General features: G+C 31.8%; 1 protein-coding gene across 1 annotated transcript in view; it reads right to left on the bottom strand.

Moving 5' to 3' along the window:
- Positions 1 to 14,001, bottom strand: part of LOC131846630 (phosphatidylinositol 4-kinase type 2-beta) — a 29,759-nt gene that overhangs the window by 3,918 nt on the left and 11,840 nt on the right. The window contains exons 4-11 of the mRNA XM_059195982.1: positions 12,849 to 12,974; positions 11,785 to 11,882; positions 11,404 to 11,536; positions 9,776 to 9,918; positions 8,868 to 8,943; positions 8,276 to 8,415; positions 7,440 to 7,545; positions 6,873 to 6,941 (exon numbers count right to left, since the gene is read on the bottom strand). Of these exons, the coding sequence (XP_059051965.1) occupies positions 7,455 to 7,545; positions 8,276 to 8,415; positions 8,868 to 8,943; positions 9,776 to 9,918; positions 11,404 to 11,536; positions 11,785 to 11,882; positions 12,849 to 12,974 (807 nt within the window). The 3' untranslated portion in view covers positions 6,873 to 6,941; positions 7,440 to 7,454. The remainder of the gene's footprint in view (positions 1 to 6,872; positions 6,942 to 7,439; positions 7,546 to 8,275; positions 8,416 to 8,867; positions 8,944 to 9,775; positions 9,919 to 11,403; positions 11,537 to 11,784; positions 11,883 to 12,848; positions 12,975 to 14,001) is intronic.

Here is a 14,001-nt window from a genome sequence, read left to right as displayed (position 1 = left end):
AATCTCATTACTGCCGACATTTGCCTGATGAATAAAGTTCATTATTGATATAAATTTGTTTGATTTCAATAATCTTGTATATAAGAAATTACTTTACTGGTATTGTGTACAAACTACAAACACGCTTGAGCAACCTTGGTGTTATATATTTGAAATACTCCCTCATCCTCAAATGGTCACGAGTTCGGTCCTCGCTTAACAGTAGACATTCATATAACATACTGTGTAATTTACTTGCAATTATGGACACTTTCGACATACAAAACACTCGCACTAATAAATGTATCTATACGTCCCTGTAAAATGTTAATGTTGGGGATGTGAAGAAATCCTGCCCTCTGGTGGACGCGGAGTACAACACCGGCGCTGTTATAAAAAGATGGTGCAATAATAATAAATAATATAGGAACAGTTTTGTATTTTTATTTATTTTTCGAATACACAAAAGTGATTACACAATATAGGCAACGGTAGAGATATATTTAAACGCCCTGAACCAGCCTCCTAATGCAGGGTGAGGAGTAGGTGACGAAATCATTAAAATACCACCGAATATCATTACATCATTACATTAATTATTATCCACATACTATATTATATAAAACATGAAAATAATAAAGTTCTGCTTAATTCTTTAAGTAAATCCTGGTTTAAGTATGTTATCCTGAGCGAAAAAATAAGGAAATAAACGCATAGTTGCGCAACTCGTTTATTATAAATAATAATAAATGAAGTTATTCATTTGTTGTTAGTACTAGTCATCTTTTTTATTATCTTCTTGACGACGTAATAATAAATCCCATCAAAAACATAAATGTGAAATGATAGCCGAGTTTAATATTATGATATATGCCTTGATTGTTGACTTCTACGACAAAAGAGGTGAGGTCTAAATGGGTGCCAAGTTCAATGGTCTGTCCTGAAATGTATTTATAACAATATAAAATATCACTTCTTATAACTTAGGATAATATACTGTAGCCTAAGGTCTAACTTGGCCAGTTCTCATATACCAATTATTACTTTCGATTGCTAGTTACTACTAATAATAAAATAGGAACCGACAAGTAACTTGCGAAGGCTACAGTATATTTCGTATATGAATAATCATCTTCTTGGAGGTATTAGAATGAACATAGGATACTTAAAAAAAACAAATATTTTTGATTCAATGCGATCGAAGCCGCGCTTAAAAGCTAGTTCTATATAGGATATTAGGACAGATATGGTTTAAAATGAAAAGCAGTCATAAAATGCAATTGTGATTATATTTTCTTCAAAATTAAATAATGCATATACAAATGTAGTAACCAATGAAACAAAAATGTTAAAACTATGTACAATCCTTCAAATTTACATCATGAATATTCGCGGGAAGAAATCACTGTTTTTTTCTACACAATTTCTTGAAATTTAATACATATAAAAAACAACATTCGTTGAGAAAGAGATTAAGAAACTTAATAATTAACTTATCACAGAATAAAATGGAATCCTAACAAGATTTATGAATAATATGTAGAAAATTATAAATATAAAAAATAATAAAACCTTCATCTTCCCGCAGATCAGCGCATACAACATACACACGCTTTCATACATGCTACACTTGATTATACATACTATAAAACATGTTATTTATATTAATAATATAAAATAATCCGCACATAAAAAACATATATCGATTCTTAGTTTAGCCAGTCGACACTAGATGGCGCTGTTTCTTATAATGCAGATTTGCTAGGTACTTGAAAGGATAAAACATTATGTCTTATACGATTATAACTAGTTTATGGTACTTGTACAAAACCAAAGGGGTTTAACAAAGTATTGTACTATATTCTGTATCGATACCAGAGCTTTACAGTAAATGAAAATGCTTCGATCTCAAGTGCAGTCTACCAACTGGAAATGAAGAGACACGACTGATCCCTAGAATATCAGCGCTAACGAGTTGTAAGTAAAACCGGTACTATAAACAATCTCAATAAACTCATATCTATAACAAACTCAAGCCCTAACAGGCGAGCTACTTATCATTGTTCACGGAGAATAAAAACTTCATGTATTTAACACATTTTCTGCCCCATAACTGCAAGGAAAGGTTGATATATATTATAAACCTTTCCCGTTTAACGCGGTCTATATCTATTATACTTTATTACTTGTAACACAGAGACGGCATATAAAATTGATTCAAACCACTATCTCATTTCATATTTTGAGTGCCAAAAAGTATGTCCAAAAGTCCCTGCGCAGGCATTCTAAAGAGATCAAGCAGCTTGAATCGATTTTGTAGGCCGTCTTTGTATTACTTACAAGCGACAAAATATAATTAATACAATTGAACGTATACAGAGCTTACAGAATGTTTTATGATACGTCTGACGATCGCACATATTAAAATAATAATGTAACTTGGATTATTAAATTGTTTTGGATTTATTACAAATAATGAACTATATAATTTTGTTTGTAATATTATTTTAGACTAAACGCCTGACGAAAGCACATATTAAAATAATGATGTAACTTGGATTAATAATTCATTTTGGATTTATTACAAATAATAAACTGTAATTTTATTTGTAATTATTTTTAATAAGATACATTACATAGACAAGATTACGAGTACTGGCAACTAATAAATTTTAATATTTCTTTTGGACCTAAGAATGACTGCTTATTAAAATAGGATATTCCTTATAGCTTGTTACAGCATACTATCAAAGTTTGGTCTGTTGGTTACAGATTAGAAATCGCCTCATAAATATTAAATATCATATAAAATTAAATAAATTAATAAGAGAGACGACAGCAGGCACCCTCTGCCATGTTGGTTTTAAATATACTTAGCGAAGTGCGAGTTTATAAAATATTGAATTGCTACAATATCAGTAGTTGTCCACCCTTATGACTGGAGGGGGGAGGGGATTGTTAATAATGTGGACTTATGATCGCCACTCCACGTGGTTCCCCCTGGAAACCATCGTAATAAATTCTTGGCGAATTTGTCACAATGAGGTCAGGTCATGTTCATCTTACCATCTTGCACGGGTCCCCACCAGCGTAAACCGTTTACAGAGGCAGTTGCACCATTTAATTAATATTCATAAAACAAAACCTGACTATGTAATTAACCTATCAACTGTCCCTTTAGGATTACTTGAGGATTAATAAGGATATATATATTTTATTAAATAATGACTAATCCATGATATTTTTCAGTAATTAAGGTTTGGGCAGACGAAAGATTTTCCTTAGTGGTGAACAACATATGTATTCACTGGATAATTGCAATAAAAATATTCACACAGCTTTACTCAGACAAAAAGAACGTCTAGAACTATTATACGTCTACGCAAAACCTTGTACATCAAAATAGTTATAACTGTATATATTGATATATAAACAAATGACTAACTAGTTCTAACACAAAAAAATATTTTAGGTGTGAATCAAAATTTTAGCTCCAACTCATACAACTGTGGGCACAAAGCCAATTAGTAACATAAATAATTATTAATTAACATAGTTCAAAGCAAAATCCTTATACACAAAGTTACTTTAGGCTGACTGGTTACTTGTCAATTTACAAAATAACATATATACACAACGTGTTTAACAAATTGATTCATTTATAACATGATACATTTTTTACCTATTTTGTCATTTTCTTTCCAACTATCTAAAAAAATAAAAAATGTATATATATATTGTAATAGAACGGGCTTTATAGAGATACCTTGCTATGTATTGACAGAGCTGATCAGTATTGCCAACCTTAAAACATTTAAATAATTACGAAGTGAGAAATCACATTTATTGGATCAATTTTCGCTGTATTTTGACCAATCCGAAGGTCTAAATATCGTACATAGTGAAGCCCAAAAATATCGTAATTGTAAAAGGATCCTTATGTGGTGGGTATCCCTATAGCTCAGTATTTACTTGTTCATGTTCCACACTACACAAACAGTCAAGCCACAGATTTGCAATTGAACAGATATTGGAGTTGCATCTACTTTAAATATTACTTGATATAACAGTTATATAAAGAAAATCTGTGTGCTAAATGCATTAAATAACCTAAACATAAAGTGCGTCAAAGCGCTTAAAAAAGTTTTCACTTGAAAAAGTTACAATAATTAATTAAATTAGCTTTTGTAGATAAAGGCAAATAGTATATAAGTAAATTAAAGTAGATCAATAAATTGTGGCATTTGTCTATCTGTGTAGTGTTAACAGGCTTAAGGAGCAATATTTAAAACATTTCTCATATTGAATGTGTCATTAACAAAACTACATTTATATATATTATATACATTTAATTTCTAACAACTTCCTATTAAAATTCTACTAAGAGTTCGTTTATTTATAAAATATACACGATTATATTAGAAGACCAATATATTTGTAGGCAAAATGGATATTCAGAAACGTATATTTTCATTAAGTATTAATTATATTACACACATAATTATTATGTCAAGATTTTAATATTTTTACCTGGAAATTTACTTTGCAGATTTTTTTTATACTTCTAGAATATTCTATATCCGCAATGTGATCGGAACCAATTACTTAATTACCAAAAATCTGTAGAACTACAAGTATTTTAACCAACAATATAATTGGAATTTTAAAATAACCATGTATTAAAGACAAATTAAAATATATTAACAAAATTGTACCGGGCGTATCATTAAAATCCGAACTATATATTTATTACATTTGCTTATCTAATTATAAAATATAAGGCCCAAACACATTCAAACCAACGTCCAGCGTTCTCATACCCTATATTTTGATACGTGATTTTATAACTAACCCAGATGTATAACCACAATTTAATAGTTCGCAATGGTTTATAATAATAATCTTTTACGATTGCAGCCGTAGTGAATTTGGTTCAATAATTTTTCAAATGTTGCCTAACATATACAATGCTATACTAATGTGATAATAATTCTATGTTTATTTAGCCCGTTCGACACTCCCTACAATAAACAAATGTATGGAAATTCCGGCTGCTTTATTGCCCTATTGAAATCGACTTTAACGTGTTACCATTAATATCGATTTCAGAACGTATAGATTTGAGGCTACTTAGAATTTTTAAAGGAAGGCATATCTTCCTTTAAAAATTAAAAATAGATTTAAGATGTTCCACACAATTTATTTCAGGACTTGTAGGAGTGCGTGCTCTTATAACGTAGTGATTACTTGCTCAGTGAGTGTATCTGTATCCAGCATATAAACTGTAACAATGCCTGCTGACATTCGTATTCCATAGTTAATCTATAAAATTTCCCGCCAAAAGTGTTCAATGAAAGCATAATTATATTATTCTATCTAATGAAACAAATGAACCAACTATATATTTTTGTTTCTATTATTTCTAAAACATAATTAGTACTCGCATTGCTTTATTTCTTTGCACAAGTTATTACTTTATAGTAATTTCTATATCTATAAAGTAACGCAGTTTTTAGGTTATTTTATATCATTCTTATTTTTTTTTAATGTTGCGTGATTAGGATTTCTAGTCGCATTTCTACATGTTCAGACTCTTAATCACACAGTATTTGGGATTAGCGTGTCCTTCAGCTAATATAATAATTAAATAAATATGTTTTATATTTATTAGACTAGTCTACTATAAAGTAGTTTAAATTAAAAATTGTATTATTAACAATTTAATCACAAACTGATATTTATTAATTATATTTTGACAAGTATGTTCGTAACTAAAATATCACGATTTTTTTTAATTCGAATATGAATTTAGATCGAATTTTGTTTTTAATAATAAATATCTATGACAAAGGACTACTGATATGAATGTATCGCCAGAAAAAAATATTTGTACTATAATGTGAATTATGATTCAACTTATTAGTGATTTTAGCAAACCATTATCGAAACAGGACTATTAACATTAAATTAGGTATTAAGTACGGATGTTTTATTTCCTTGACACAAGAAGATCAAAGTAATGAATCCATAAGGATTTATTAAATTAAAGAAAATAAAACTTTGTTTATAAATGTGAAATTCTTCTCAAAACAGGTTTTTTCTCTGCTGTCTCTGACCCGTAAATATGGCAATATTTACTATGTTTATTTTGTTCGACATTTATCATTAGGTACTTTTTCTCTATAAACAGATTAAAAAACAAAATTTGCTTTCGTTCTGAGAAACGGGTATCAAACCTGCAAACCATAGAGGAGACAGCCTACAGATCAATAGTTTGTAGCTTTTATAACCGATACAAACACTTTATGTTCATGAGTTTGTTTGTATTATACTGAGTGTTATTTTTTACATAATTTTTAATATTATATTATGTGTATATTTAAGTATCCGTTGTTTAATTGAATTAGAAAGAAGCCGTACTTAGTTTGATACTAAATCTTTCTCTAGCTATTAATAACTGGGCCCAGAATGTATGAAACCATCTATATTCTATATTCCTATACATGGAGTAGAAACATGACAATAAATTAACGAAATATAAAAAAAAATTGGTGTAGTTCCGTCACTATATACTTTATATGTTGTTTGTTGTTGTTTCATTTTAAAAATTTAACTATAGAAGATAAAAAATTAAAAGTTTTAGCTTAACGAAACTACACTGTGAGAAATAATTGTTTTTTTTTTATTTCATAATTACATATGACAAAGGAAGTTCCATTCTCGAGTTTTTTTTTAATTAATTTAACGAAATATATAGGTGTTTTTTTAATATAGCTACGGTACAGTGAATATCAGATTAGTAAATACACATTTGGAGTTTTTTACGACTGATGGAACCACTGTTAAGTCACTATACAATTAATATAAAATGCGCTATACTACATCATACATACATATACATACAATTGGTTTTTCTATATCAGGGTCATCGTGGAACTATCACCATTTTGAAATAACAATATCTGAAAAAAGAAAATATTATTTAATTCAGTATTATCTGTGCCTGTGATTCTAAAACGGCTCAACCAATTGAAATGAAATTTAAACAACCTTTCTGTAACATTAATGTTAATTTAATTCTCGTTTAGAATAGTTTTTATGCAATGGAAATAGTAGACAAGTTGACTGTCTACCTGATGGTATCTGGTAATTGTCGCCTATACTAACAGCACTACCTTTGGTTATTATTTTTAAACATCCATAGGTCGTTGGTTTATATCCGGCTCGAAGGACCAAAGAGTGTCGGTTAAGTCTACAGTTCTCAGATAATGATTGTTATGCTTGATGATTAGTGGTTTCGTTAAATAAAACCGCCTGGGTTGAATGCTACTTGAACACAGATTTCATTACTAGAGAAATATTAATAATAGCGCGCAGTAAGCAGACATGTGCGGTTGCCCATGCAAATACTATAATTATAATTGCATTATTACTATTGTTTTTCTTTTCAATATACTGACCAGATTATCGGCGCTTCACCACCAGGAAAAGAAAGGCGACTTGTGTTGGAATCGTTGCTGGAACGAGTCGAAGAAACGCGTCGACGTAGAACTGCCGCTCTTGGACCTGCAAACCGATGGCCACGGTAAGATAAAACTATAGGCAGAATAGGCAACTGTCTATGGTCCCCACATTGGTTAGCGATTCCGGGTACGTTAGAAAAACTAATTGAAAATGTCTCCGACAGAACTATCTAGTATCGAGTAGTAGAATTAATATTACGGTATTAAGTATGGTACTTTATTAGTAAAGTTATTGGTTTTTACTATGCTTTTAATTTTCGGTTAAAAACTCTTCGCGCTCTTCATAAAAAAGCCCTGTTTATAAAATATTCTGTATTATATAAATATGAAATATCATTTAGTAACTTGATTTAAATTTTTTAAACAGAGGGTGGGCCTTGTTGACTTATATTATTTCGTAAACTATTTTAGAAATAGTTTCTCAATTCGGCTTTTCATATGTCTATCCTTTACTGCGTTTTTAATTTATTCATCTAAGAATGATAATTTAGACGAAATGTTAGCAAAAGACTTATTATTAAAAACGATGTTTTTAAATAAATTTGATTAAGGAGCTTCCAAACTCGAGTGTATCATATAATAAGTGTGTGTGTTAATTACGTGAGCCTATTTTGACGATGACTCGACCCATAAATGGTGATATGTCTTCAGATCTAACTCGACACTATCTCCTTTCTTAACAACACGAGCTTTATCAAAAGACGTATTTTAGAGAAACAATTGAGTGGCTCGGTTTTAGCAATATTTTTTTTATAAAACAGTTGACATCTGACCTCTCTACGATGACGGCCGGCATCTGCACCAACTGCACTGGACTCTTGTTATCTTTGAGCGCCTGCGTTAGGTTCAACACTTGACCGCGCATCACTGACATCTGCCGCTCGAACAGTCCCTTGTCGAATCCTTTGTCTTGCTGTTAAACGAACGAAACACTCATATAATCAATCGAAAACAACAAATCTTTTGTATAATAATATAAACTCACTCTTTATCGTGAATAAAAGTAAATACCTATTTACAAAAACATAATTTAATATAAATATGCTAATAAAATCTTGTCGAACGGTTTAGCACACTGCCTTAATTCCGATGGACGCGGGTTCGATTCCTCACAGGGCACAAACATTTGTATTCATGAGTATGATCGTTTGTGCTATCGGTTTCGGTGTTTTCTATGTAGAATATGTATCTTTTTGCAAAAAAACTATGTATTCATATAGTACTATGGGTACTACAACAATACAGGCTTCAGCTGGCTTAACTTGGGTCTAGATGGCGTTGTGTGTATTGTCGAGTGATATTATTATTAATTAATTATAAATAACATTATGTTCCCTGAATAAAAATAAATAAATAAATACTAACTTTGAACAGTATATGCAACTCATCACACAGCTCCTGTACAAAATTCATGTCCGACAACAGTGGCAGTACCAGCTCTCTGAAACAAGAACACATTACAACAGTTGAGATGACATGTAAAAAAATATACTTTGTAGCTTAATAAAGACCCGATCATGTCTGACACATTACACATGGCACATGTACAATCAAAACTACAAAATGAGGGGGGAAGGGGATTGCTATCAATGTATCATGTCAGGTGGACCTCCACGCGGTTCTACCTTGAAACCATCGTGATAAAATCCAGGAGAATTTATTACGATTGGCCAACTCACCTGACCTCATGTTCATCTTATCATGCTCCACTGGTGCCCCGCCAGCGTATACCGTTAGAGCAGGGGCGTGCATAAAATGAAAGGGAGTAAAAGGAAAAATGTAAGTTAGAAGTCCAATAAAATGGTGTCCTCATAATATAGTGATGGTCCACTATATTAAGAGTCCAGCGTTTTATTAGTCTTATAGGGAAAGATGGGTAAAAACAAAGATCTTACAAAAAAAGATGAGGAAAGCCTTTAGCTAAAGAGGTCCATATTTGTGCCTACACTTGTAATATTTCTGTCAACACCTCGGTACCCTTCCATTAGTTTTCGTCTCCACATAACATAGATTAAGTTCAGTGATATAGTCAGTCCAATAAACTTACTAATGTACAGCAAATAGTACAATTATTACACCTGTAAACTCACTACCTGATCCTACAATAAATTAAGTAGCGACACCTCATCACATCATATAAAATGATACAGTGATGTGGTGATAACCAATTGCGCTACATATTCTTTCATAGAATCCTTGTCCAGTATTCACAAATACCACAAAAAAAAAACAAATAGGTAAAACAGTTCTAAAGTTGTCTTGATAATACTCACTTGGTCTCATGACTGAAGGGTTGCTTTGCTTGCGGCAACCACGCCCAGTGGTACGGGTATGCTCGCCACGAATCCGGATGTTTGAATGGGAACGCGAGTCCATTGTCTATGGCAGCTATTCGTATTTCTGAACTCGCCCATTCCTGTAACAATAATAAATTTCGTAAAGGATTATTAGAATAGAATAGAATAGAAAATCATTTATTCAAATAAACTTACATTGAAGCACTTTTGAATAGTCATAACATTTTTTTTTTTTAATCTACCGCTCATTCGGAATGCTGTCTCATCACAAGAAGAACAAGCAAGAAACTTGTGTGTTGCTCTTTTAAATAATTTATTCTTACTTACAATTTAAGTTTAAGTGTTTGAATACATAACCAACTGGTTAAACAATTAATAAGAGGAAATCAGTCATAGTGATTAGAGCAGACCAGTCCCTACAAGCAGCACCCGTTCACGAGTATGACGGATGATACAGCCATCACTGCGCTCGACCATATTTTAGGGAGCTGCGCGGCCCACCACGCCGCCACAAGTCTGGACATTTTAGCGAGCATGACTACTCAAAACACCAGACCACGTCATGCGCGGGAAATTGCCATCTGATGTTTATAGTTTTTTCATTTGCATCAATTAATACAAAACCCGCTACGCTTTCATATTTCTAAAATAATTGAATCAAGAAAGCAATGAGATAAACAAATTATAACGTTGTATGCTAATAAACTAATTATTTACTTGATATGTTGTATTCTTATATATACATAGACAACACGATAACATACAAACAATCATACTTATTGTAAATACTCATAGTAGTATTAACATAGTATACAGGGGGGAAAGAGATTATTAGTATTGCGTGTGAGGATGAATAATGTACTTAGTAAGTAAGTAGTATATATGTAAATATATGTAGATTGATATTATAACAAACGAGACAGTATACACTCAAACATTGTACCTATTTGCCTAACAAGCACCACCCTAATATTTGCGCGCGCGGGTCGCAGTGTCCCTATTATTAGCAATGTCAGATCTCTTTGCGGTTCCCCCTGAAACCATATATTCCATTGAATTTCTAACGATGGGCTAACTGATCTGACCTCATGTTGATCTTATCATCTTTCACTGGTGCCTCACCAGCGTAAACCGTTAGCGCTGGCGGGTGCACCATTCCATTATCATCCGAAAAAAAAACAACATCGCATACAGCTATGACGCGCTCGTCATCCTACTGCGGCTGCGTTGCAATATTGTGCATATGTGGCGCATTACGTTTGCGCGGGAAAATAAACTACAAAAATGGCTTCTTCAGCAGCCTTTTAATTCTCTTGTGCTCCTATTTCTTAATTTTTTTATACTACTTTATATATCTGCAATTTACTTTTATGATTACAATTCACAACAAACCAGAATATAAATACAGCCCCTAGTAACATACCTAACACTTATGAACACATGTTTGTACCGTGCAAGGAGTAAACCCAATACTACTATAAATACTGATAAATAAACTGAGAGGCGCGCGCGGTTTTTCTCGATCTCTTTATCTACAATTATTTCATTCTTTCCTGCAGATTTATCCGCAAGAAAAATAAATTTGTAAAGAAAAATTTACATACAGAGGGCTCCCTCAATGGGATATCCTGGTTGCTGGCCGGCGCGTCGTACTTGATGAGCCAGTTGTCGTTGCCACGATCCGTGTTCCGTATAATGTAGTCCAATACAACGAGACGCTCGAACTGCAACTGGAATCTAAAGAAACAAATTGTTTCACGCGCGTGAAATTTATAGACTATATTGGATTTTAATGAAACGTTAAGTAAAGTTTGATTAAAATCCATTCAGAAGTTTTCAAAATTAATTATTTTCTGAGATAAGCGAGCACAAACACAAACAAAAAATCTAAAAACTATTTTGTTTTGTCTCTGTAACATAAGTACAAATTGTATAATTTTTAAATAATATTACATATGTATAAACACAGCTGGTTTCGAACTTACTTCCTCATGACATGTGGGGGCGGAGGATCTTGTTCGAACCTCCTCAGCCAATAGTCAGCGTCTTTGTAGCCTTCCACAAACAGCTGGAATGATCCCATCTAAAAAAAATAGAAAAAATTATAATAACACAAAAATAACGACGCTCACCTCAAACAAATAAAGAATTTAACAATAAACGTATGTTGTGTATGACAATGAACAACATAAACTTTAATACATTGGTGATCTACTATTATACAGCATCGCCACTGTGTAAGGCGATCTATCTCAGCATTATGCCGTGACTATAGACAACACTGATTTGTTATGGATATGACAAACATACATGGCAATAGTCAATTTATATGTATGTTAGTCCATAAAGTATTTATAATATGGACCGAGTTGCCTGAAATAAATAAATAAAAATAGATGTTCATGCACGGAATTTTCATTTGACATTAGACATAGACACTTAAATAAGTATGTAATTTACAGGATTTTTTTAAGATATACAGGCGCATAAAAAATAAATTCAGTTGAATTTCTTGCAAGTTCTTTACAATTGAATCGGTAAACTGAACTGGACGGTAACTGGAGGGAAAAATATTAATCCAAAAACCTTTGACGTTCAAAAGCTACAAAACTTTTTAATTAATAAATAAATGACGTTCATAAGCGGCTAAAATGTCCTACATGAATGACTGCATTTTTAATTTGATTGTATTTCTATTCTACATAATATTAGCAGGATTTTGGTTGCTACTATTTCTTCTTAAATAAATATTTTTTGCATGTCTCATTACTTTAATTAGGATTCTTATATATTTAGTTTTATCTAAATTCTGTAATACTGTTGTGATAATTATTCTCTGCACTCCCTATGGTTGCCTGGTAGAAAATGCCGCATGGTGTTAAGGCCGCCAAACTGTACTATATTTTGTATTGTGTGCATTGAAGTTAAATAAATAAATAAATAATATCTTATTTAAAAAGCTTTTGATTTCAGATGCGATCTTAACGCCTGATGTTATCCACTTGTTTTATTTTGTGTACAAATTTTATAATAACATATATGAACTTACCTTTGGTGGAAGACCCATTCTGTTGAACCTAAGGTTTGGGAACTGCTCCGTGATGGCCCTCTTCAGCCGCGACCTCTCGCGGTCTATCCGCAAATAGTTGAACGTTTCCGACACTAGTTTCACTACCTGAAAGTGAAAATAATATCTGTATAAAGTATCTCAGTGCGACCAATTTGAAGGAGGAAATAGCTTGCTTTGTAATTTGAGTTTCGGTTTAAAAAGATTTTATTCAACATTTGATAATAGCTAAAAATATTATAAAAAAAAGTACCAGTTGAGTTTGTTGCCAGTAGTTCTGATATAGTAATATTGATAGTGTTAAAAAAATATGGCGCCTATAAGGGACCGAAAGGTCTTATGTGAATAAATAATTTTTGTTTGACTTTAAAAACGATAATAATAATATCTCTGGACAATTCACACGTCATCTAGTCCCAAGGTAAGCAGAAATTGTGTTAAGAGTAAGCAACTGGACAACTGTCATTAATACATAGTTTTTTTTTTAAATATATACATTATATATATAGTAAACACCCAAGCTGACATAAACAATCATGCTTATGAATACAAATTTTTGTACTGTGGGAGGAATTGAATCCACGACCGTTGGCTGTAAAGCGATGTGCTAAACAGCTAGACCACCAAATCAATCACAATGGGATATAACAGTAAAGTTAAAGGGTTTGAACCCTCCAACTTTCCGGGTTCAAACATAAACACACCTTACTTTCCCGGAATGGCCACGCATGAGCACCGGAATGACAAAACTGTGTTGCGTGTCATAACAAAAAAAAACCTAAAATTAGACTATGGTTGACATTTACAATCACATTAGATATCATAAAAAAAATATTCATAATAAGTATTATATTATGATACTAGCGAATGATAATTATTTTAATTTTTACGTTATGATGCGGTATTTTTTTTAAATTGAATTAATATCAGTTGATTATTACAAAAACAGTCTTACAGGATTGCATCGTGACATATTTTATAAAATAATGAATTGATAACAATATCACAACATTTTTATCTAAGAATATGTGATGAGGTCAACTAACACTACTATTTAGATATACCTTTATCGTAATTAAGTATTGTGCTAGTAATTATTTCAATTAAGACTCTTTTATGATCATTGGCTTGTTTG

The sequence above is a fragment of the Achroia grisella genome, unplaced genomic scaffold, assembly GCF_030625045.1.
Source record: "Achroia grisella isolate CSIRO2021 unplaced genomic scaffold, CSIRO_AGI_Agris_v1 utg511, whole genome shotgun sequence".
In the NCBI taxonomy this organism is placed as follows: domain Eukaryota; kingdom Metazoa; phylum Arthropoda; class Insecta; order Lepidoptera; family Pyralidae; genus Achroia; species Achroia grisella.
This window is presented reverse-complemented; position numbering and strand designations above follow the sequence as displayed.